General features: G+C 38.5%; 1 protein-coding gene across 11 annotated transcripts in view; it reads left to right on the top strand.

Moving 5' to 3' along the window:
* The window catches only part of SLC25A14 (solute carrier family 25 member 14), a 38,013-nt gene that overhangs the window by 780 nt on the left and 13,678 nt on the right, over positions 1-23,555 (top strand). For 4 of the 11 annotated variants that reach the window (XR_015159663.1, XM_086389320.1, XM_086389318.1 and 1 more), the window contains 6 exons: positions 5,078-5,171; positions 7,118-7,265; positions 9,744-9,838; positions 10,300-10,343; positions 11,101-11,186; positions 14,351-14,446. Coding sequence is in view for 10 of the 11 variants with exons in the window: in XM_086389320.1 (XP_086245446.1) it covers positions 11,121-11,186; positions 14,351-14,446 (162 nt within the window). In the remaining variant the exon portion in view is untranslated. The remainder of the gene's footprint in view (positions 1-5,077; positions 5,172-7,117; positions 7,266-9,743; positions 9,839-10,299; positions 10,344-11,100; positions 11,187-14,350; positions 14,447-23,555) is intronic. The other 7 variants (XM_086389312.1, XM_086389314.1, XM_086389313.1 and 4 more) reach the window with 3 other exon arrangements.

The following is a 23,555-nucleotide window of genomic DNA, read 5'->3' as shown; positions in this document are numbered from 1 at the left end:
AGCAGGGACATTTGTAGTTCTCTGTCAGTGTTTCCTTGTTGTTGTCTTTTTTTTTCAGACCAGGGGTGCTTCAAGTCATCATCAACTCTTCCCTCACCTTCATTCCCTACATCATCAAGTTCCTTTGTGTCTCCATTTTAGAAGTTTATCTCCAATCTTGCTGCCAACAAACATCTTGTCTGCTTTACTTCACACCATCCTAAGCTAGTTTCCTTGCCTCTCCTGTTTGTAATCCATTGCTTGCTGCAACCCTAGTAGGCTAACTAAAATGTGGTAGATTTCATCAGGTCACTAGTCTATTCAAAAATTTACAGTATCCCTTCCACCCTGCCACACTCACTTTGATTTCATGCCTTTCAACTGAATCTGTTCCTTATCATACTGTTTGTCTGATATTGTTTCAATATAAACAATATGTAAACAACATATTGTTTCAATATAAAATAATTCTCTGTTCCAGTTAGGTTGCGTTCTTTCTTCTGAGAACAAACCATACTGATGCTTGCCTCCACATCCTGTGTTTTTCCCCAAATTTGTGTCTCTACAGCCTGTTCTCCCCTTACTCTCTCCTTTACCTACACCTGTGAATATTCTACCTGCCCTCTATCAAGGCCCACTTTAAGTTCTCTCATCTCCATAAGCTTTTTCGAATTATTTAAGCTCATGTGGATTGGTTCCTTTTCCATGCTTGTCCTGCTCTTATAGTTTGTGCTATATAGTTTAGCACTTATTTTTTTTCTCTGATGAACTACTTTGATTTCTTCCACCGGATTATAAGCTCTTGAAAGGCAAGTACTGTATTTCATACAACTTTTATCCCCACACCCATCTCCTTAATTATCCAGGAAACATAAATATTGTTATGGTGTTAGAACATGTTATGTGGTTTTCTTTTAAACATGGCATTTGTACCTGTAGCACATTGGGCATTTAGTATGCCTTCAATAACCATTTGCTTGAGTCTCTATTTTATCTTCTGAATCTGAGAATATCTAATGCCTACTCTTTCTTAAAGGGGAAACCAAGAAAAGCGCCTGGATTTTTCTGACCAGAGCTTTGCAGTAGTATGACAGGATTATGTAACTTGTGTTCTAGGACATTCTTCTCTTTAGGCTATCAAATTTTCCTTAGTCAGATTTCAGAATATATGTCTGCATTTTGAAGGCATTTTTCATTGGCTTCTTTACACAATGAAAATACTTAAGGTACTGTATTTCTATTTTAACTCAGATGTGGCTTCTTTTACACATATCTGGGGATAGACCCCACAAATCAAAATCCTTTGGAAAGTATTTTACACAAATAATTTTCTGCAACAAAACCTAGGGAGAGAGTCTCTGAGGATCAGCAAAGTGTCATGTACAGAGTGTGTAGTATTGGTCGGGTCCAGCAAGTTATCTTTCTGATTTCCCCTGTAACCTTTTACATACAGGCTGTATATGTTTATAAAGGACATCACGGTGGAACCAACCAAGTATTTAATGGATGTGTACCCAATTCTGTGTAAGCTATTTTAGGGGTTATAAAAAGTACCGTGAGACCAGGTGCCAGCCTTCAGGGATCTTACCTAGTTAAGAGAGAAAATAACACGGGGCAACCAGAATATAAAACCTCATCCTAGTCATTATTTGTATGCCTGAGATTTAAGATATAGAGGAGATAAATGAAGGCTCAAAAGAGCATTACACAGCTGTGGAATAGGTATGACATAACATGCATGCATGTATACAGCCTTATGTAAAAGACTTGGAGATTATAGCTGACATTTTAATGATTCAGTAGTGTGATATGACTCCCATAAAAGCGACTGCAATTTTCAGCTATAGTAATTGAAGTGTAATATGGAGAACAACAAAAATTATTGGTAGATATTTAGCCTAAAAAATAAGTTGTAGGAGAAAATGGTAGCTGTCTTTAACTGTTTGAAGGAGTCCCCTAGGAGAAAAGAATAAATTGTTCATACTGCGTCCAAAATACGAGTGAAAACTAGAGGAAGACAGACTTTTGGCTCAGTATGAGGAGGGAATGTCTAAAATCAGACTTAAAGATGATACAGGATTTCTTCGTAACAAGATTCTTTCCCTGCATTGGAGGGAAAGAAAGTTTACTATCAGATGGGAGTGGGAAGATGGCAGTGGTCCCAGACTTTCAGTCTTCATGGACCAGTAAAATTGAAATGAAGGTGTGGGGAGGCGGCACAAATTAGGGTAGCCAGTCTTATTTTGCCAAATAAGAACACTAAACAAAATCAACTACCAGCTACTACATTTCATGTAAGAAAGGTGATTTTTGAAAAATGCTCCAGGAGTAGGAAGAACATGATCTTCTAATAGTCCTTTAAATGAGATACATTTAGCTGAAAAAAGGCACTTGGTGCCCTTATTTTCTTTATTTCAATTCAGAATTGTGAAAATTTCATTAAAGAACTACTGGGCTAACTGACCAGAGATTGTGACTGGCCTTTCTGCTCCCTGCTGTGGCTTTGCCCCCTGCCTTTAACTGCATTAGTATTATTCTCTGAACCCTGAGTACATCTTTATTAAAAGGCAGGTAGCAGGTAGTCAAGTCAGGCTTCTTCTATAATGAAGAGTTGAAAGAAGTGATAAAGAGAGAGCTTTCGAGAGAAGCATAGCTGCCTTTTGAAATGTTTGTTTTGGGAAATCTCTAAATTAGTGACTGGAAAGGGGATTCCCCCTCCCCTAAACTTAGAAAAGGGATGTGCTAGTTCCTTGCTTTTCCATGTCTACCCTTTCATTGTGTGTGTCATGTGTTGCTATTATTTGTAGTTTTAAAATATGGGCATAACTGAAAATGTTGATAAGGTAGTATTTAGTACTCAAGACTCTTCTTTCAAGCTGCAGCTGATATTATTATTCCTACTTATTCCTACTTTGCTTTTTCGAATTCTTTGAAACAGTTTTCCTCCAAAAGAGCTATGTATTGCCCACTCTGTATGTCAGATGGACTGGCTGATCATATTATGCATGAAAGGAAGTTTCCATAATTATTTTTGTGGCCTCTTAAACATTTGCCTGCATGTTAGCTATCCTTTCTGGAAAGTTGTTTTTCTGTACTTAGTTGCAGAGGATTCCTTATGCAGAAATAAAGCAAAGCCTTGTCTCCTCTTAAAAAAAAGCAAAAAAGTGAAAAGCGAAGTCGCTTAGTCGTGTACGACTTTTTGCGACCCCATGGACTGTAGCCTGCCACGCTCCTCTGTCCATTGGATTTTCCAGGCAAGAGTACTGGAGTGGGTTGCCATTTCCTTCTCTTAAAAGAGACCGTCAATTCAGTGCTAATCCCAGATTGGGCAGTAGGGGAGGTGGGCAGTAAGTATTATCTGTTAAAATATATATATTTGAGTACTTAACTATTCAAAAAATGTAATAATGGTAACTAATAGTTGTTGAATTAGGTGCCAGGTACTTTTCTAAGAGGTTTATGTGTTTTATTTAATTTTCACAACAATCCTATGATATAGTACTTATTATTATCCCCATTTTACAATTCAGCAAACTCAGGCACACGTGGTTAAATAACTTGCCTGAGGTCACAGAATGAATAAGTGGTGGTGCGAGTATTTAAACCTAGGCAAGTCTAACTTCGAATCCTCATCCCTGGCCAAAGACCAGTAGAAGTTGCTTTTGAAATTCAATAGTAGGCAGACCTTGAAGATCTGAAAAAAGGAATATTTAAGAGAAATCTGAGAAGCCGTCCGAAGAAAATAGCTTCCAGCTGCACCAGAATTTAGTAGGCAAGGCCTAGAGCAGTAGGTCTTAAAGCTTGAAAGTATCAGCATTGTTTGTAAATTTTCACATTCTCAGGCCAGACCCAGACCACCAATCAAAAACTTGCAGAAGTAAATCCCAGCAATCTGTGTTTTAATCTGCCTTCTGGGTGATTCTGGTGCCCATTAAAATTTGAGAACCACTCTTGGAGAAGGCAGAGCTGTGGGGAAAATAAAACTCCAGAGAGAAATAGCTGGGAGTGGCAGGAAAAGAAAATAGGCTGAAAAGATTGAGGGTGACAGGTCTAATGGGGGCAGGAGGGGAGGGAGGTAAGGAGGACTGGGAGTAGAATACTTTGTTAAAGAACTCAAACATCAAAGAAAAACACTATTTGTATTTATGTGCTTTAAAAGGCGGAGAATGCAATGGCACCCCACTCCAGTACTCCTGCCTGGAAAATCCCATGGACGGAGGAGCCTGGTAGGCTGCAATCCATGGGGTCGCTGAGGGTCGGACATGACTGAGCGACTTCACTTTCACTTTTCACTTTCATGCATTGGAGAAGGAAATGGCAACCCACTCCAGTGTTCTTGCCTGGAGAACCTCAGGGACGGGGGAGCCTGGTGGGCTGCCGTCTGTGGGGTCACACAGAGTTGGACACGACTGAAGTGACTTAGCAGCTTAGCAGCAGCAGCTTTAAAAGGACAGGGACAAGGAGATTCACTAGATGGATATATGTTAAATGTCAGAGAGAAGAGGGACATCATCCATGTTGCTGTCATTCCTCAGAGAAACAAAGGAAGGTGAAAAGGTGCTTAACTTGGCCTGGGCCTAGTGGGAGGAGGTTTTGTGTAGCTGGAAAGTAGCTAGATGAAATAAAGTTTAGTGGAGAGATGAGAGGGCTAAGAATATGAAAGGGTAGTGATGCCAGTCTGTGCTTTGCACCTGAATCAAGCTAACAATACCATGAACTGCTTTTATGAGATGCCTCAGCCTATGTAATTTAAACTCCAGATTCCTTCACTTGTAATTGTCTAGTTGAATGTCTAAGTTGGGTGTGCTAGATGGACTGAAACCTCTTCTTTGGGTGGGATGGGGATAAAACACTAAAGAAACTAAAGAACGTGAAGTGCACAGGTTGACATTTGAGTGAATTGCACACTTACCCCTACAGAAAGGCAGTAAAGAACACATTTATGGTCATCTATCACATAAAACAGGAGCCTTCATTTTGTGTCATTCCACTTGGTAGGGTTTTTCTCTATGTCTGTTTTGTTTGCTCTAAGTTGTGATCATACACTGACAGGTGCTCCTCACTCTTGTGCCTTGTTCTGATTTGTGTTTATTTTTAGCACCAGAAAAGTGCCACTGTAAGCCATGAGATGTCTGGTCTGAATTGGAAACCCTTTGTATATGGCGGCCTTGCCTCTATTGTTGCTGAGTTTGGTAAGAATGTAGAAACCGACATATCTGCTCCTTTAGGGTATAGATACGGGTAATGTTATTTTTGGTAAAAAGTGGAGAAGAAGAAGCTTGCCTGTTTGTTTTAAAAACTTGTCTCATACATCAACATGGATCATCCAGAAACCAACACGACACTGTAATTATCCTTCAATTAAAAATAAGAAAAAAACTTGTCTCAATTCTATCAAGTAATATTTTCTGGGAAAGTACTACTACTGCAAGTGACGTTAAGAAAAGTCAAACTTAGGATGCTGTTTTGGTGGTTTAATGATTTAATTTGCTAGGCTTAAGAAGTGTGCATGAAAATATAGAGGAGTTCGGTAAGATAGCGGTTTCTGCTATATTCTTATACTAATGACCTTTCCTGTGTGCTAAGTTGTTCATAAATTTCTTAGTAAGTATTCAAACTCCTTGTTGTCAAACCTCTTTCCCATTTTGGAAGAAAATTGACCAACAAGATCAAACTAGATTCTTCTCTTTTTTATTTTAATTTTGAAGTACTTTTAGATTGTTTTTCATTTTCCAGATCCTCTTTCCTAAATTGTTTGTTGAGTGACCCTACTAGCTTTTCTTGACTTTCTTGTCATGAACTCTGGTGTTATGATATCGGGGTCATCAGTGACCAGAGTTGCATAATCACTTAATCACTGTGTTAGTTTTAGACCTTGAAATAGTCCTTGAAACATTTTGCCAATATAATGACTACTTTGACTGTGTTGATATAATAAGAGAAAGAAGTTTGGTTAAAGAAATTTTCCTGCTAAACACTGTGCTGGTTAGTCCTGAATTACCCAAGGAACCAGATGAGTAGGCTATTTAGTCCCGTTTAGGACTTTACCCGGAGAAGGTAATGGCACCCCACTCCAGTACTCTGCCTGGAAAATCCCATGGATGGAGGAGCCTGGTGGGCTGCAGTCCATGGGGTCGCTGAGGGTCGGACACGACTGAGCGACTTCCCTTTCACTTTTCACTTTCATGCATTGGAGAAGGAAATGGCAACCCACTCCAGTGTTCTTGCCTGGAGAATCCCAGGGATGGGGGAGCCTGATGGGCTGCCGTCTATGGGGTCGCACAGAGTCGGACACAACTGAAGTGACTTAGCAGCAGCAGCAGCAGGACTTTACCATTATCTTTCATAATGCTAGAAAACTGTTTCTTATAAACAGATAAAAGAAAAACCCACAAAGCTTTGTAACAGTATTTAAGAGTATGTGGAGCAGCGATCCCATGCTTTCCTATCTTCTTTGCAAAAATTTGCGGAGATTTTATGAGGGGGAAGTAGGGAGACGAGGTGGGAGGTGGGGCAGAAGGAAGAGACAGATAATTGCCAGATTGTATGTTAAGATGAAATTAAAACAACATGTAAGTTATTTTGCATTTATAGTGTGTTAGGTCTATGCTAAAGCACTTTATTATATCACAGTTTCAGTTATACTGTGGGTCAAATCCTGCTGCCTAGATATAGTACGGGAGAAGGCAATAGCAACCCACTCCAGTACTCTTGCCTGGAAAATCCCATGGGCAGAGGAGCCTGGTGGGCTGCAGTCCATGGGGTAGCGAAGAGTCGGACATGACTGACCGACTTCACTTTCACTTTTCACTTTCATGGATTGGAGAAGGAAATGGCAACCCACTCCAGTGTTCTTGCCTGGAGAATCCCAGGGACGGGGGAGCCTGGTGGGCCGCCCTCTATGGGGTTGCACAGAGTCGGACACGACTGAAGCGACTTAGCAGTAGCAGCAGCAGATATAGTACATTTCACTTTATCATATACAGCCCTTGTCCTCTAATAGTAATATTTTAGTGAAGATCTAGCTGTTATAAAAAGGACTTTGCCTTATGTTTTAAAAATTACCATTGGCCCGAATCATCCAAAATTTAACTATGACTCTCTGGAAAAACTTATAAATGAGTGTGTTACTTCATAGGAACTTTCCCCGTGGACCTGACCAAAACACGACTTCAAGTTCAAGGCCAAAGTATTGATGTCCGCTTCAAAGAGATAAAATACCGAGGAATGTTTCATGCCTTGTTCCGAATCTATAAAGAAGAAGGTGTATTGGCTCTGTATTCAGGGTGAGAATGGATTCTTTTCTTACATCATGAATAGAAATAATTTTTTTGAGAAGCCATGTAGTTCAGCATTTGATAGTTTGTGCCCTTTATATTCACCATTTCAACTTGTAATTCAATATTTTTTTAACTTTTTGTTTTATATTGGAGTGTTGTGATAGTTTTAGGTGAACACTGAAGGGGCTCAGCCATACATAAACATGTATCCATGTGTCCCCAAACTCCCGTCACATCCATGCTGTCACAAAATGTAATTCAATATTGATGTGCCAATTTATATTTCACTTGCTTGTAAATCTTGAGCTTTGGATTTTGTGTTCATTTGGCTATAAGTGATACTTTTTAAAAACAGATATCTCAGTGTAGGCTTTCTCCTTTTTTCCTGAGAGTCATCCATAGCCACCATGACTAGCAGAGCACCAATTGACAGTATATATTTCTGTGATACTCTTCCTGAGTTGCCAAATCCTGACTTACATTTTTTTTCCTCTTTAAAGAAATACTATTCTGACAGTTTAAACATAACATGAAGAATAAGAGAGAGGGAGACCCATCATTTTTTTGGGGGGGAATCATCTTTTGATTATTCATAAATTGGTGGCTTATTGTCCACTGTGTTGTTTAATCTGCTGCCAATTTACTAGTTCACTTCTGCATCTAGGGTCCCAGTTCATTGCTCTGGGAATGGATATCAATTTTATTATTAACTTATGTTGGACTTAATTTCAAAGATAATTTACTTGGGGAAAAATCAAGAATTACATCCTGAAGCAAATGAGTCATGGATCATGTGTTTCACCTTGTTCTTTCATTGGCACAGATAATCACAAGATACTTTTTTCAGATAGCAAGCAATAAAGTCAGAAATATGCATGTTTTGTCATCATTTTAAAATCTTAACTGTTTGAACTGCTGCTGTCTTTCTATTTATAACTGCTGAAGTTTAATTCTGCAATATGGAAGAATCTCAAAGGAGGTATGAGTGAGAATGTCTCCAGTTAATAAGCAGAACTTAAATAGAATGAAATCTTGGCTCTGGTGTCTCCTGGATAAGATTAAAGTTGTATCTGCAACTGCTAGGAATTAAGGTGGATTTAAAAAAAAAAAAGCTATGAAGCAGTTAATAGTGTATACTTCTTCTGCATTACTGGATTCAATTTGCTAATATTTTGTTAAAGATTTTCGTATCCAAGTTCATGATAGATATTGGGTTGTAGTTTTCCTTTTCTGTACTGTTTTTTTCTGGTTTTGTTATCAGGGTAATACTAGCTACATAAAATAAGTTGAGAAGTGTTCCCTCTTCTGTTTTCTGGAAGAGATTGTGTAAGATTGATGTTAATTTATTAAATGTTTGGTTGAATTCCCTAGTGAAATTATCTGGGCCTAGAGATTTCCTTTTTGGAAACTTTTAAATTATAAATAAAAATGTTTTAGATGTTATGAGAGTATTTGGATTATCTATTTCATATTGATTGAATTTTGGTAGTTCGTGGTTCTCAAAGAATTAATCCATTTCTTCTAAGTTGTTGAATTTATAGCATAAGGTTGTTTATTGTTGTTGTTGAGTCGCTAAATCATGTCCAACTCTTTTGAAACCCCATGGACAATAGCCCTCTAGGCTCCTCTGTCCATGGGATTATCCAGGCAAGAATATTGGCCATTCCCTTCTCCCAAGGGACCTTCCCAACCCAGGGATCAAACCCGAGTCTCCTGCATTGCAGTGGATTCTTTACCACTGGGCCACCATTCCTCTAATGACTGCAGGGTTGTGGTGCTGTTCCCCATGTCATTCCTCATATTGGTGACTTACTGTTTTTCTCCTATTACTACCATAACCCTTAATAGAGGTTTATTAATTTTGTTGACTTTTTTCTGAATAACTTTCTGTTTCATTGATTTTTCTCTATTTTCCTGTTTTCAATTTTATTAATTTATGCCATTTATTATTTACTTCCTTCTGCTTGCTGTTCACTTTGCTCTTTTTTTTTCTTGTTTTGTGAGGGTAGGAACTTAGCTTATTGATTTTGAGACTCTCCCTCTTTTCTAATGTAAGCATTTTGTGCTATAAATTTCTCAGCACTGCTTTGACTGCATCCCACATATTTTAAAAGGTTGAAATTTCATTTTCATTCAATTTTATGTGTTTAAAAAATACACCAATGTCACCCAAGGATTGTTTAGAAGTACCATTTAATTTCCAAGTGTTTGTGGGTTTTCCTTACCCTACTGATTTCCAGTTTAATTCCATTATGGTGAGAGAACATACTGTATATAATATCAATTATTTTAAATTTTTTGAGGTTTGTTTTATGACCCAAATATGCTCTCTCGGTGCATGTTCCATGGATACTTGAAAACAATGCATATTTTGCTGTTTTTATGGAACGAGGCGGGTGATGGAAGTGAATAGGCAGTCTAGATATGTATAATCTGCAAGTATACAATAAAGATAACTTTTTTTTCTTTCTTTCTCTTTGGCAGAATTGCTCCTGCTTTACTAAGACAGGCATCATATGGCACCATTAAAATTGGCATTTACCAGAGCTTGAAGAGATTATTTGTAGAACGTTTAGAAGGTCAGTGTAGACTCCTCATTCTCTTTCGAGATAACACTCAAAGGGATTGTTAAAATTATGCTTAGTGAGAAGTGTTAATCATGGGGTGTCTGAGAATGGATAACAGTCATTGCAAGGTCAAAGTAAGCTTGTACTGATTTGAGATTAATCCCACTATAGGTTTGAGGGATCTGCTCTTCAAGTTTGTCCCTTTTCCTGTCAAACAAAAAAAGGCTTCTGGTCATCACAGAGGGAACATGGAACAAACTTGTTGAGAAAATTAATGCTGTCCTCATCTATAAGAGAACTTCAACTATAAGGAATCCTCTAGCTGTGGGTTTTGATAAGCTTTGGTTAGATAGAGTGGTTTTATATATACATAAAATATGGTCATCTTAACCCACATTCAGCATTACCATTGTCTATTTGCTGCTATAGCTTTTTCAGCTAAATACTGTACTAAAATGATTATTTTACTACAGGCCTGAGGCTGTTGCATAGTTGGGGACAGCTGGAGAGCTTTTCGGTTAGTAATGTCCTTTGAATTGCTTTATTTTCTAAATCAGCTTTTTCTGAAGCCTCTTCTTTGAGGATCCTGAAGTATTCTAGTCCTGAAATAATTTCCTCTCACATTTTCTTCACTGGGGTTTACCTAGTTTCTCTTCGTATGTTCTTCATGGTGAGAAGGCATGATGAAGATTGAATTTTAGAGTAATATGCTCTGTGGTTTCTTTGTTCTTTTTTCTAGCTGAGAGAATTTAGTTCCAAATGACTAGTTTTTCACATTTAACTACAGAAATCTTCTGTAAATAAATAGATGCTAGTAGCTATCAAGGTCAATTAAAATTAGTATTTAGGAATTTTTTTTCTATTAGACATAAGATTTTATTTTTTAATACTTGGTTCTGAGTCTTTAGAGTTGATAATTCTCTAGAAAGAGACTTAAAATTTTTTCTTTAGATGTTTGAAGTGATTAAAGTGCTATTTGCACTTTCTGAATTTATATGGAATATTGGCAGTTATATAGAATAATAGGATATATTCCAGTGTATTTTACAAATATTTTAAAATAATCTATGTTTTACAATTTTTTTGTTTCAGTACTCATTTGGAACCTAGAAATATTTGAGTTTTTTTATTTTCATAAGCTTTGTAGTTCATTTCTACAGTCATTTTTCTGACCATGCTTCCCTTCCTCTGATAGCTCAGTACTCTCTTTTCAGAAACTCTCTTCTCAGTGCCTCTTATAAGCAGACCTTTCTTTTCCTTGTTCCTTTTTACAGATGAAACTCTTTTAATTAATATGATATGTGGAGTAGTGTCAGGAGTGATATCTTCTGCTATAGCCAATCCCACCGATGTGCTGAAGGTAAGAAAAGTCTGCTTGCATTGGGTGTATTCAGTGTGAAGGATAAAGAGCATGAGCTTTGTATCAGATTTGGTCACAAATCCCTACTGTGTCACTTGCCAGCTGTAAAACCTTGGGCAGATCACTTAACTGCTTTAAGCCTCAGTTTTCTCATTTGTAAAATGAAGATAATTCAGTATATAATACATAAAGTTGTTAAGAATTAAAGATAATATAGGTAAACTATCATTACACATGGTAGGTAGTAGATGTTCAATAAATAGTAGTCAGTTTATTATGATATGCTTTAATCCATTGGTCTTCAGACTATAGAGTAAGCAAACCTTTAAATGTTCTTTCCAAGAGCTATGCAATTTTAAGGGAATCAATTTCCAGATCGCTTATTTTCTTTATACCCTTCTCAAAAACTAATCTAAAAATGAACTTATGTTTATAACAACCCTTTCCCCACTTTAAAAGAGAAAGGCATATTATATTCCCCCACCCATCCCAAATCTTAGTATGGTATATCGACCTGTAGTGTAAGCTGGAATATCAAACAAAGGGATACACTGAAATACAGTTTTAGAGAAACCTCCTTTAATGACTAATTGAGGTATCTTAAGTCGATAATGTCGATGTCTTTTCCTGTCCTATCCATAATTCTATTAAGGATGAGATTTGGCTTTAAAATTAAATATTTTGGCTTATGTTGAAATATTCTGAATTCAGGACCAGAACATTATAGGTTAGTGGTACTGAGTTTTTTACAATATAATTGGATTTCTTTCAGTATTTATCAGAACACAGAATGAAACATTTATTTAATTATATCAGTAATATTAATGTATATTTTATTTAATCTAATAATATAATTTGATCTAATAGTATCAATCTATATCTTATATTTGAGATAGAGTGGTAAACATTTCCAATTTATTAACTCATTTAAACTTATGATAATTAAAATTACTAAATATATGATTAAAATGTATAAGAAGATCCCAAGTTTTAAAAAATTATTTTAGGGGAAATGTGAAGGAAAAAAAATAGGAGAACATATACTTTATTTATTTGAAACCACAGGTGGCTAGGTTAAGTGGAAAGGGCATCTGTTGTGATTCAGAGAGCTTTGAGAACTGAGAGAGTGACTTGAAAAACACATGAAAGAAACCAGTGGTGGTTGATGAAGAAACTATGAAAATGATATTTCTGGATTAAATTGAGAAAATTTTACCTACAGAATTTTTATATCACTTTAGAGTATACAGACCAAGTATTTTTAAAGATGACTGACTGTATCCTAAAACTCTAAAATATTTGCCATGTAATTACACTCGTTAGAATGTGCTTTTCAGATTCACTTCAGTTTCCTGTCCCTCTGACCTGTCTGGTACAGTTGCAACCACTGACCAATGCTACAGTCTACCTTTTCCTTTCTTGTACTTAGGTAGGGCGGAGTGGTGAGTGGTCCTGGGGAGTGGGGGACCAGGGTAGTCACAATCTTATTAGGAGTTACAATCACTGTTGATCTGTTTAATCCTTTCACTTATCCTTAAAGGGTTCTCTCTCTGAACTACAGGCTGCTTTCTTGCCTGTGTGCATGTAGTTCTCTTTTTGCCTGCAGTGATTTCCCCCCCTTTCCTCAGGAATTTGTCCTTCAAGACAGCTCAGAAACAGGGTCAGGACTAGGACAATACAAGTGAGATACTCCGCTTGGGTGCAAAATGTAAGGATGTGCCAAAGAAAACCTCAATAATCAAGAGGAAATAACATTTTATGCAATCTTTTCTAAAAATTCAAATGAGTGCAAAAAATTTATGGTGAAACAAAATAGCCATATTTTGTACAATCCATCTCACTTACGTTAATCCTGCCCTGTTGGATCCTGTCTTTAGTTACAGTTTTGATGATTGGTTCATCGTAGGTTTTTGTGCATTCATTTTTATTTTTAAAAATATTGCATTGAAATATCATTTATCTGAGTTACTGAGGTTTTTTTACACCCCCCTGCTACATTCTGTGGCTGAGGAAAGTGCCACACTTACCTCGATGTCATCCCAACCCTGCTCAGGAATTACCTCCATAAAGAAGTCCTCTACTTACCATAGGATATTTATGGTTTCAGTTTGTCTTTGTGATAGTTTCTATTTCATTTTAATATGGTTTCGGTTTTATTTCTACACTCTTAGTAGTAGCAGTTGACTTTCCACATAAAAACATATTGCTGTACTGTGACTTACCAAGAACATTTATTAAAACCTAGAGTTGTGCTTCATGAAAGTCAGGCCTGCATTTGGTTCACTCGAATTTAGTGACTGACTACTATGATCTGCGTGTGTGCTCTCAGTGGTGAATTGTACCAGATCTTTCACATGGCCTGGCAATGCTATCTCCCCTTTCTTGTGCCTCTCAGAGGCTACATTGCAGAATACAGTGTCATGCTTTTTACAAGTAAAACTCAATGTGAGGTCTTGTGAGCATTAGATTATATTTTAAAACATTTCCTGCCTGCTTTTTACACCTCAATAAACAATGCATGTTCAGTGTAGCAAAAAGTGGAAGGAAGGAAAAACGCAAAAGAGAGAAATGCCCATTTGTGGCTTCATCACTTAAACTTAAGCTACCATCAACATTTGGTTTTGCATATGGTTATTTTTAAGTTTACGTATTTTTGATAAAAATGATATGCCATACATACTGCTTTGCAACCTGCTTTTTCTATCTAGCAGTTAATTGTTGACATTTTCAAATATCCACAAATATTATTCTACAATCAAATTTTATGGCTGCATACTATTCCATTAAATGGATGTTTCATACTTTATGCAACTAATCCTTTGTTATTTTTGAACATGTAGGTTGTTTCTAGTTTTTCACTAAACTAATCATAGTTTAAATGGATTTTTTTCTACCCTCTCTGAGTACATGTTCTTTTTTTTCCCCCAATTTTCTTCCAACTTCAGAAATGATGGACTTAGTATGAAGAATGTGAGGCTGATGAAAATCATCTTTATAAAATATACTTTGACACAAATAATGCTTTATATACATAGCTTAAGTCATTAATTTCATCATCTGATTTTTTTGATAATTCCCAAATACTGTTTTCTTTATTTTGAATGAGTGAAACGTTTCATTTTGGTTCTCTGTCAAAACAAAATGTGTACCTCTTCTGCTTTTAGATTCGAATGCAGGCTCAAGGAAGCTTGTTCCAAGGCAGCATGATTGGCAGCTTCATTGATATATACCAACAAGAAGGTACCCGGGGTTTGTGGAGGGTGAGTACTCTTGGTATTATTATTTACACCTGGAATTTGTGAAGAAGACCTTTAATATAAAGGCATAAAATTGTGAATTGTCACCTTATACTATGTAAGATTCTTGATAACCCCAAAAAGATAAGAGGGTAAGAAGCTCCTTATCAACCTTTGAAAGGACCAAAACTTATCAGTTGTTTTTCAGTTCAGTTCAGTTGCTCAGTTGTGTCCGACTCTTTGCTACCCCATGGACTGCAGCACGCCAGGCCTCCCTCTCCATCACCAACTCCCGAAGTTCACTCAAACTCATGTCCATCAAGTTGGGGATGCCATCCAGCCATCTCATCCTCTGTCGTCCCCTTCTCCTCCTGCCCCCAATCCCTCCCAGCATCAAAGTCTTTTCCAATGAGTCAACTCTTCACATGAGGTGGCCAAAGTACTGGAGTTTCAGCTTTAGCATCATTCCTTTCAAAGAACACCCAGGGCTGATCTTCAGAATGGACTGGTTGGATCTCCTTGCGGTCCAAGGGACTCTCAAGAGTCTTCTCCAACACCACAGTTCAAAAGTATCAATTCTTCGGCGCTCAGCTTTCTTCACAGTCCAACTCTCACATCCATACATGACCACTGGAAAAACCATAGCCTTGACTAGATGGACCTTTGTTGGCAAAGTAATGTCTCTGCTTTTTAAAAAAATTTATTTAGTTTTTAATTGAAGGATAATTGCTTTACAAAATTTTGTTGTTTTCTGTCAAACCTCAACATGAATCAGCCATAGGTATACATATATCCCCTCCCTCTTGAACCTCAAGAGGAACCACAATATGATGGGCATATTGTGCCCATCTTTGCATGAAATATTCCCTTGTTACCTCTAATTTTCTTGAAGAGCTCTCTAGTCATTCCCATTCTGTTGTTTTTCTCGATTTCTTTGGATTGATCACTTTAACATTATAAAGGTTAAAAGATATACTATAAAATATTGAGAAAATATATGAAGAAGAAAAATATCCAGTAATCCCACTAGCTAGTAATGTCTGTGCTTTATTAATATGCTGTCTAGGTTGGTCAGAGCTTTTCTTCCAAGGAGCAAGCATCTTTTAATATCATGGCTACAGTTACCATCTGCATTGATTTTGGAGCCCAAGAAAATAAAATTTGTCACTGTTTCCATTGTTTCCCCATCTATTTGCCATGAAGTGATGGGACCAGATGCCATGATCTTCGTTTTCTGAATGTTGAGTTTTAAGCTAGCTTTTTCACTCTCCTCTTTGACTTTCATCAAGAGCCTCTTTAGTTCCTCTTTACTTTCTGCCATAACGGTGGTATCATCTGTATATCTGAGGTTATTGATAGTTCTCCTGGCAGTCTTGATTCCAGCTTGTGGTTCATCCAGCCCGGCATTTTGCATGATGTTCTCTGCATATAAGTTAAATAATCAGGGTGACAATATACAGCCTTGACATACTCCTTTCCCAAATTGGAACCAGTCTTGTGCTCCATGTTCAGTTTTAACGATTGCTTCTTGACCTGCATACAGATTTCTCTGGAGGCAGGTGAGGTGGGCTGGTATTCCCATCTCTTGAAGAATTTTCCACAGCTTGTTGTGATCTACACAGTCAAAGGCTTTAGCATAGTCAATGAAGCAGAAGCAGATGTTTTTCTGGAATTCTCATGCTTTTTCTATGATCCAGCATATGTTGGCAATTTGACCTCTGATTCGTCTGCCTGTTTTAAATCCAGCTTAAACATCTGGAAGTTATTGGTTCATGTACTGTTGAAGCCTAGCTTGGAGAATTTTGAGTATTAATTTGCTAGCATTTGAGATGAGTGCAGTTGTGTGGTAGTTTGAACATTCTTTGGCACTGCCTTTCTTTGGGATTGGAATGAAGACTGACTTTTACCAGTCCTGTGGCCACTGCTAAGTTTTCCAAATTTGCTAGCATATTGAGTGCAGTACTTTCACAGCATCATATTTTAGGATATGAAATAGATCAACTGGAATTCTGTCACCTCCACTAGCTTTGTTTGTAGTGATGCTTCATAAGGCCCACTTGACTTTGGACTCTAGGATGTCTGATTCTGGGTGAGTGATCACACCATCGTGGTTATCTGGGTCATGAAGATCTTTTTTTGTATAGTTCTTCTGTGTATTCTTGCCACGTCTTCTTAATATTTCCTGCTTCTGTTAGGTCCCTACCATTTCTGTCCTTTATTGAGCCCATCTTTGCATGAAATGTTCCCTTGGTATCTCTAATTTTCTTGAAGAGATCTCTGGTCATTCCCATTTTGTTGTTTTTCTCCATTTCTTTGGATTGATCACTTTAACACTGTAAAAATTAAAAGATATACTATAAAAAATTGAGAAAATATATAAAGAAGAAAAATATTCAGTAATCCCACTAACTAGAAATATCACTGTTAACATTTTGTCATGTTATCTTCCAGTCTTCTATATGTACTTCGGGTTTTTTGTTTTGTTCCTATAACATTTTATCCTATGTTAATCACTTAAGTTTGTAATATTAAGTAAGACTACTAGTTCAGTTCAGTTCAGTTGCTCAGTCCGACTCTTTGCGACCCCATGAATCACAGCACGCCAGGCCTCCCTGTCCATCACCAACTCCTGGAGTTTACTCAAACTCATGTCCATCGAGTCAGTGATGCCACCCAGCCATCTCATCCTCTGTCATCCCCTTCTCCTCCTGCCCCCAATCCCTCCTAGCATCAGAGTCTTTTCCAATGAGTCAGCTCTTCCCATGAGATGGCCAAAGTACTAGAGTTTCAGCTTTAGCATCAGTCCTTCCAAAGAACACCCAGGACTGATCTCCTTTAGGATGGACTGGTTGGATCTCCTTGCAGTCCAAGGGACTCTCAAGAGTCTTCTCCAACACCACAGTTCAAAAGCATCAATTCTTCGGCACTCAGCTTTCTTCACAGTCCAACTCTTATATCCATATGTGACCACAGGAAAAACCATAGCCTTGACTAGACGGACCTTTGTTGACAAAGTCATGTCTCTGCTTTTGAATATGCTGTCTAGGTTGGTCATAACTTTCCTTCCAAGGGATAAGTGTCTTTTAATTTCATGGCTGCAATCACCATCTGCAGTGGTTTTGGAGCCCCCCAAAATAAAGTCTGACACTTTTTCCACTGTTTCCCCATCTATTTGCCATGAAGTGATGGAACCAGATGCCATGATCTTCGTTTTCTGAATGTTGAGCTTTCAGCCAACTTTTTCACTCTCCTCTTTTACTTTCATCAAGAGGCTTTTTAGTTCCTCTTAACTTTCTGCCATAAGGGTGGTGTCATCTGCATATCTGAGGTTATTGATTTTCTCCCAGCAATCTTGATTCCAGCTTGTGCTTCTTCCAGCATTTCTCATGATGTACTCTGCCCATAAGTTAAATAAGCAGGGTGACAATATACAGCCTTGACGTACTCCTTTTCCTATTTGGAACCAGTCTGTTGTCCCATGTCCAGTTCTAACTGTTGCTTCCTGACCTGCATACAGATTTCTCAAGAGGCAGGTCAGGTGGTCTGGTATTCCCATCTCTTGAAGAATTTTCCACAGTTTATTGTGATCCACACAGTCAAAGGCTTTCGCATAGTCAATAAAGCAGAAATAGATGTTTTTCTGGAACTCTCTTGCTTTTTCAATGATCCGGCAGATGTTGGCAGTTTGATCTCTGGTTCCTCTGCCTTTTCTAAAACCAGCTTGAACGTCTGAAAGTTCACGGTTCACGTCTTGCTGAAGCCTGGCTTGGAGAATTTTGAGCATTACTTTCCTAGCATGTGAGATGAGTGCAATTGTGCGGTAGTTTGAGGATTCTTTGGCATTGCCTTTCTTTGGGATTGGAATGAAAACTGATCTTTTCCAGTCCTGTGGCCACTGCTGAGTTTTCCAAATTTGCTGGCATATTGAGTGCATCATCTTTCAGGATTTGGAATAGCTCAACTGGAATTCCATCACCTCCACTAGCTTTGTTCGTAGTGATGCTTTCTAAGGCCCACTTGACTTCACATTCCAGGATGTCTGGCTCTAGGTGAGTGATTACACCATCGTGATTATCTGGATCGTGAAGATCTTTTTGTACAGTTCTTCTGTGTATTCTTGCCACCTCTTCTTAATATCTTCTGCTTCTGTTAGGTCCGTACCATTTCTGTCCTTTATCGAGCCCATCTTTGCATGAAATATCCCCTTGGTATCTCTAATTTTCTTGAAGAGATCTCTAGTCTTTCCCATTCTGTTGTTTTCCTCTATTTCTTTGCATTGATCGCTGAGAAAGGCTTTCTTATCTCTTCTTGCTATTCTTTGGAACTCTGCATTCAGATGCTTATATCTTTCCTTTTCTCCTTTGCTTTGTGCTTCTCTTCTTTTCACAGCTATTTGTAAGGCCTCCCCAGAGAGCCATTTTGCTTTTTTGCATTTCTTTTCCATGGGGATGGTCTTGATCCCTGTCTCCTGTACAATGTCACGAACCCCCATCCATAGTTAATCAGGCACTCTATCTAAACAGATCTAGTCCCTTAAATCTATTTTTCACTTCCACTGTATAATCATAGCGGATTTGATTTACATACCTGAATGGTCTAGTGGTTTTCCCCACTTTCTTCAATTTAAGTCTGAATTTGGCGATAAGGAGTTCATGATCTGAGTCACAGTCAGACCCCGGTCTTGTTTTTGCTGACTGTATAGAGCTTCTCCATCTTTGGCTGCAAAGAATATAATCAGTCTGATTTCATTGTTGACCATCTGGTGATGTCCATATGTAGAGACTTCTCTCACGTTGTTGGAAGAGGGTGTTTGCTATGACCAGTGCGTTCTCTAGACAAAACTCGATTAGCCTTTGCCCTGCTTCATTCTGTATTCCAAGGCCGAATTTGCCTGTTACTCCAGGTGTTTCTTGACTTCCTACTTTTTCATTCCAGTCCCCTATAATGAAAAGGACATCTTTTTTGGATGTTAGTTCTAAAAAGTCTTGTAGGTCTTCATAGAACCATTCAACTTCAGCTTCTTAAGCGTTACTGGTTGGGGCATAGGCTGGGATTACTATGATATTGAATGGTTTGCCTTGGAAATGAACAGAGATCATTCTGTCGTTTTTGAGATTGCTTCCAAGTACTGCATTTCGGACTCTTTTGTTGACCATGATGGCTACTCCATTTCTTCTAAGGGATTCCTGCCCACAGTAGTAGATATAATGGTCATCTGGGTTAAATTCACCCATTCCAGTCCATTTTAGTTCGCTGATTCCTAGAATGTCGACATTCACTCTTGCCATCTCTTGTTTGACCACTTCCAATTTGCCTTGATTCATGGACCTGACATTCCAGGTTCCTATGCAATATTGCTCTTTACAGCATTGGACCTTGCTTCTGTCACCAGTCACATCCACAACTGGGTATTGTTTTTGCTTTGGCTCCATCCCTTCATTCTTTCTGGAGTTATTTGTTCACTGATCTCCAATAGCATATTGGGCACCTACCGACCTGGGGAGTTCCTCTTTCAGTATCCTATCATTTTGCCTTTTCATACTCTTCATGGGGTTCTCAAGGCAAGAATACTGAAGTGGTTTGTCATTCGCTTCTCCAGTGGACCACATTCTGTCAGACCTCTCCACCATGACCCGCCCGTCTTGGGTGGCCCCACACGGCATGGCTTTGTTTCATTGAGTTAGACAAGGCTGTGGTCTGTGTGATCAGATTGACTAGTTTTCTGTGATTATGGTTTCAGTGTGTCTGCCCTCTGGTGCCTTCTTGCAATACCTACCGTGTTACTTGGGTTTCTCTTACCCTGGACGTGGGGTATCGTCACAGCTGCTCCAGCAAAGCACAGCCGCTGCTCCTTACCTTGGACGTAAGGACCTTGCTCCCTCTCCCCTCGTCCTCGTCCAAGACTACTAGTAGTACAGAGTATAATGGGAAATTCATTGATAGGTTCTTAAAAGGGAGAGACTCACTTTTATTCTTTCTTTATAATTTTCCCTAACTGTGCTGTGCTGTGCTGTTCTTAGTTGCTCAGTCGTGTCTGACTCTTTGCGACCCCATGGACTGTAGCCCTCCAGGCTCCTCTTTCCATGGGTACTCTCCAGGCAAGAATACTGGAGTGGGTTGCTGTGCCTTCCACCAGGGGATCTCCCCAACCCAGGGATCGAACCCACATCTGCATTGCAGGCAGATTTTTACCTTCTGAGCCACCAGGGAATGTCAAACATACAGAAAAGTTGAAAGAGCACAACAATGAACAGAACCTACACATCTGGATTAAATGACTCAAAGTTTAGTCATATTTGCTTTATCTACTTACGTATATATATATACACATATGCGTGCCCAGCTCCCCACACACACTCTTTCTTTTTGCTAAACTATTTGAAAGGCAGTTGCAGACATCATAGTACTCCCCTAAGTACTTCATTATGCATATCCTAAGAATAAGGGCATTCTTCTACATAATGACAGTAAAAGCTCCAATATTTTGGCCACCTGATGTGAAGAACTGACCCATTAGAAAGGCACTGATGCTGGAAAAGATTGAAGGCAGGAAGAGAAGGGGACAACAGAGGATGAGATGGCTGGATAGCATCACTGACTCAATGGACATGAGTTTGAGCAGCTCTGGGAGATGGTAAAGGACAGGGAAGCCTGGCGTTCTGCGGTCCATGGGGCCACAAAGAGTTGGACATGACTGAGTGACTGAACAACAACAACAAATTGTCACACCTCAGAAAATTTATAAGTCCCTAATACCTAACACCCAGTCCATATTCAGTTTTCTTATAAAATGTTTCCTTGCACTTCCCCTGTATTTCCTGTATGCTGGAGGTTAGATCTGTTGGCTTGATTAGATGCACGTGAAATGTTTTTGGTGAGAGAGCTGCATAGGTGACCTTGTATGTCACATTGCACCACAGCAAGAGGCACATAATGTTAGGTTGTCCCCAAATTAGTGATGCCAAGTTTGTTCACTTGTTAAGATACTGTCCACCACCTCTTACCATAATAAAAGATAAGTCTTTCCCCCTTTGCAATTAGCAGGTAATGTTTATGGTGATATATCTAACAACAACATGTATATATCCTGTTACTTAATAACCTTTCATCAGTGGCATCCATCAATGATACTTGAGGTTTGCTTTTTGATAAAAAGGCCCTTTGAGGTATCCTATCTTGATTAGTCTAATTTAAAACCAGAAAATTAAAGTAACTAGAACTCTTTCACAAACTAATGGGCTAGGAGAAAGACAAAGACAGAGCAATAAATAGAATTGGAGATTTTTTCAGGGGAACATAACTACTTAATTTTTATTTAAAATAATCTTTTAATTGTAATAAAATATATATAACACAATTTTACATAGTTGTACAACCAGTCGGCAGAATTCTTTTCATCCTGCAAAACTGGGACTCTGTACCCATTAAACAACAACATGCCATTTCGTCCTCCCCCAGCCCCTGGCCACCAGCCTTTTATTATCTCATTATGAATTTGATGGTTCTGGGTACCTCGTGTAAGTGGAATCATACAGTATTTATCTTTTAATTACTGGTTTATTTCATTTAGCATAATGTCCTCAAGGTTCAACCATGTTGTCACATGGGTCAGAATTCCTTTTTTAAAGCTGAACAATATTATATACATACACTGCATTTTGTTAATCCATTCATCCATTGATGAACATTTAGTTTGTTTCTGTATTTTGGCTCTTGCGAATAATGCTGCTGGGAACATGGATGTGCAGATGCCTTTTCAAGACTGGTTTCAATTCTTTGTGTATATACCCAGAAGTGGGACTGCTGGATTGTATGATAATTCTGTTTAATTTTTTGAGGAATTGAAAATGGCTACTTTTACAATCCAGGCTATTTACATCATCTAGACATATAAGGTAAAGAAGTGAAATACATTGTGTTATGTATTCTTTTGACTCCCAGCTGGCACTAATGGTAAAAAACCCACTTGCCAGCATAAGAGACGTGGGTTCTATCCCTGGGTCGGGAAGATCCCCTGGAGGAGGAAATGGCAACCCACTCCAGTATTCTTGCCTGGAGAATCCAATGGACAGAATAGCCTAGCAGGCTACAGTCCAGGGGTTGCAAAGTGTTGGACGTGACTGAGCAACTTAGCACATTCTTTTGACACAGACACGTATTATTTACATATTAAAATACAGGAATCTTTTTTTTATTTCAACAGGGAAGTATGTTTGCATTTATCTTCAAACACAGGGCCCTTTTCGTCTGTATTTTATTTTCTTGCTTTGATTGTAATAAAATGGGTACTGGAAACATTTCATTTTCCCTGGAAGCATTTCCCTTTCTTCCTAACTCCATTGTAAGAAATAACAGCAGGAGTGCAGTAAGAAAGTGACTGGCGCTTAGGTCAGGGTTGGAGAGACAGTAGTGCGGTGACCTGGAGAGCACTTGCCCTGTTCATTGCTGCTGTGCACCATGGGAGTCCATGGCGCATGGCGCTTTCAGGAGAGCTGAAAATCTGCATTCCTGTGTGAAGTATCCATTCCTGTGGTAGTTTTTTTTGGTGTTTTTGTTTTTTATTTGTTGACAGCTAATTCAGCCGTCTAGGAAATACTGTGTAGGCCACACAAAACATGTCTGTGACCAAAATTCACCCCGTGGGGCCATACTTTTCACCAAATTAATCTTCTGGGGCTACCTTCTAACAGAGTTGAGCAGGTGGAAGGGACAGAGAGGAAGGTACTGCTGGGCAAACCAGCCTGACCAGCAGAATCAAGTATCCGATGATAGCGCAGCTCCATCACGTCCACTTTATGAATTGCATTTGGGAATTTAGAGAGGATTGAACTCTAATTTTAACAGGTATCTCAGAAAGCAGTTATTCCTCCTGGTATCTTATTTTCAGTTTTTTATCAAATTATTTTAAATTTTATTTTTTGGCCACGTCACACAGCATGTGGGATATTAGCTCCCCAACCAGGGATCAAACTCATGCCCCCTAGATGGGAAGCATGGAGTCATAACCACTGGACCACCAGGGAAGTCCCTCAGTTTTTTAAATGATATTTAAACACAGTTATAAAAGTAAAATATTCCTTGTAAAGAATTTTACATAGATTTGTCATTTGTGTATATACCTCTCCTCCTAAAG

Source organism: Bos grunniens, chromosome X (genome assembly GCF_055505025.1).
Source record: "Bos grunniens cultivar Pamir isolate PY7600 chromosome X, Bosgru_T2T1.0, whole genome shotgun sequence".
NCBI classification, from domain to species: Eukaryota; Metazoa; Chordata; class Mammalia; order Artiodactyla; family Bovidae; genus Bos; species Bos grunniens.
Note: the sequence above shows the minus strand (reverse complement) of the source record. Positions and strands in the feature narration are given on the sequence as shown.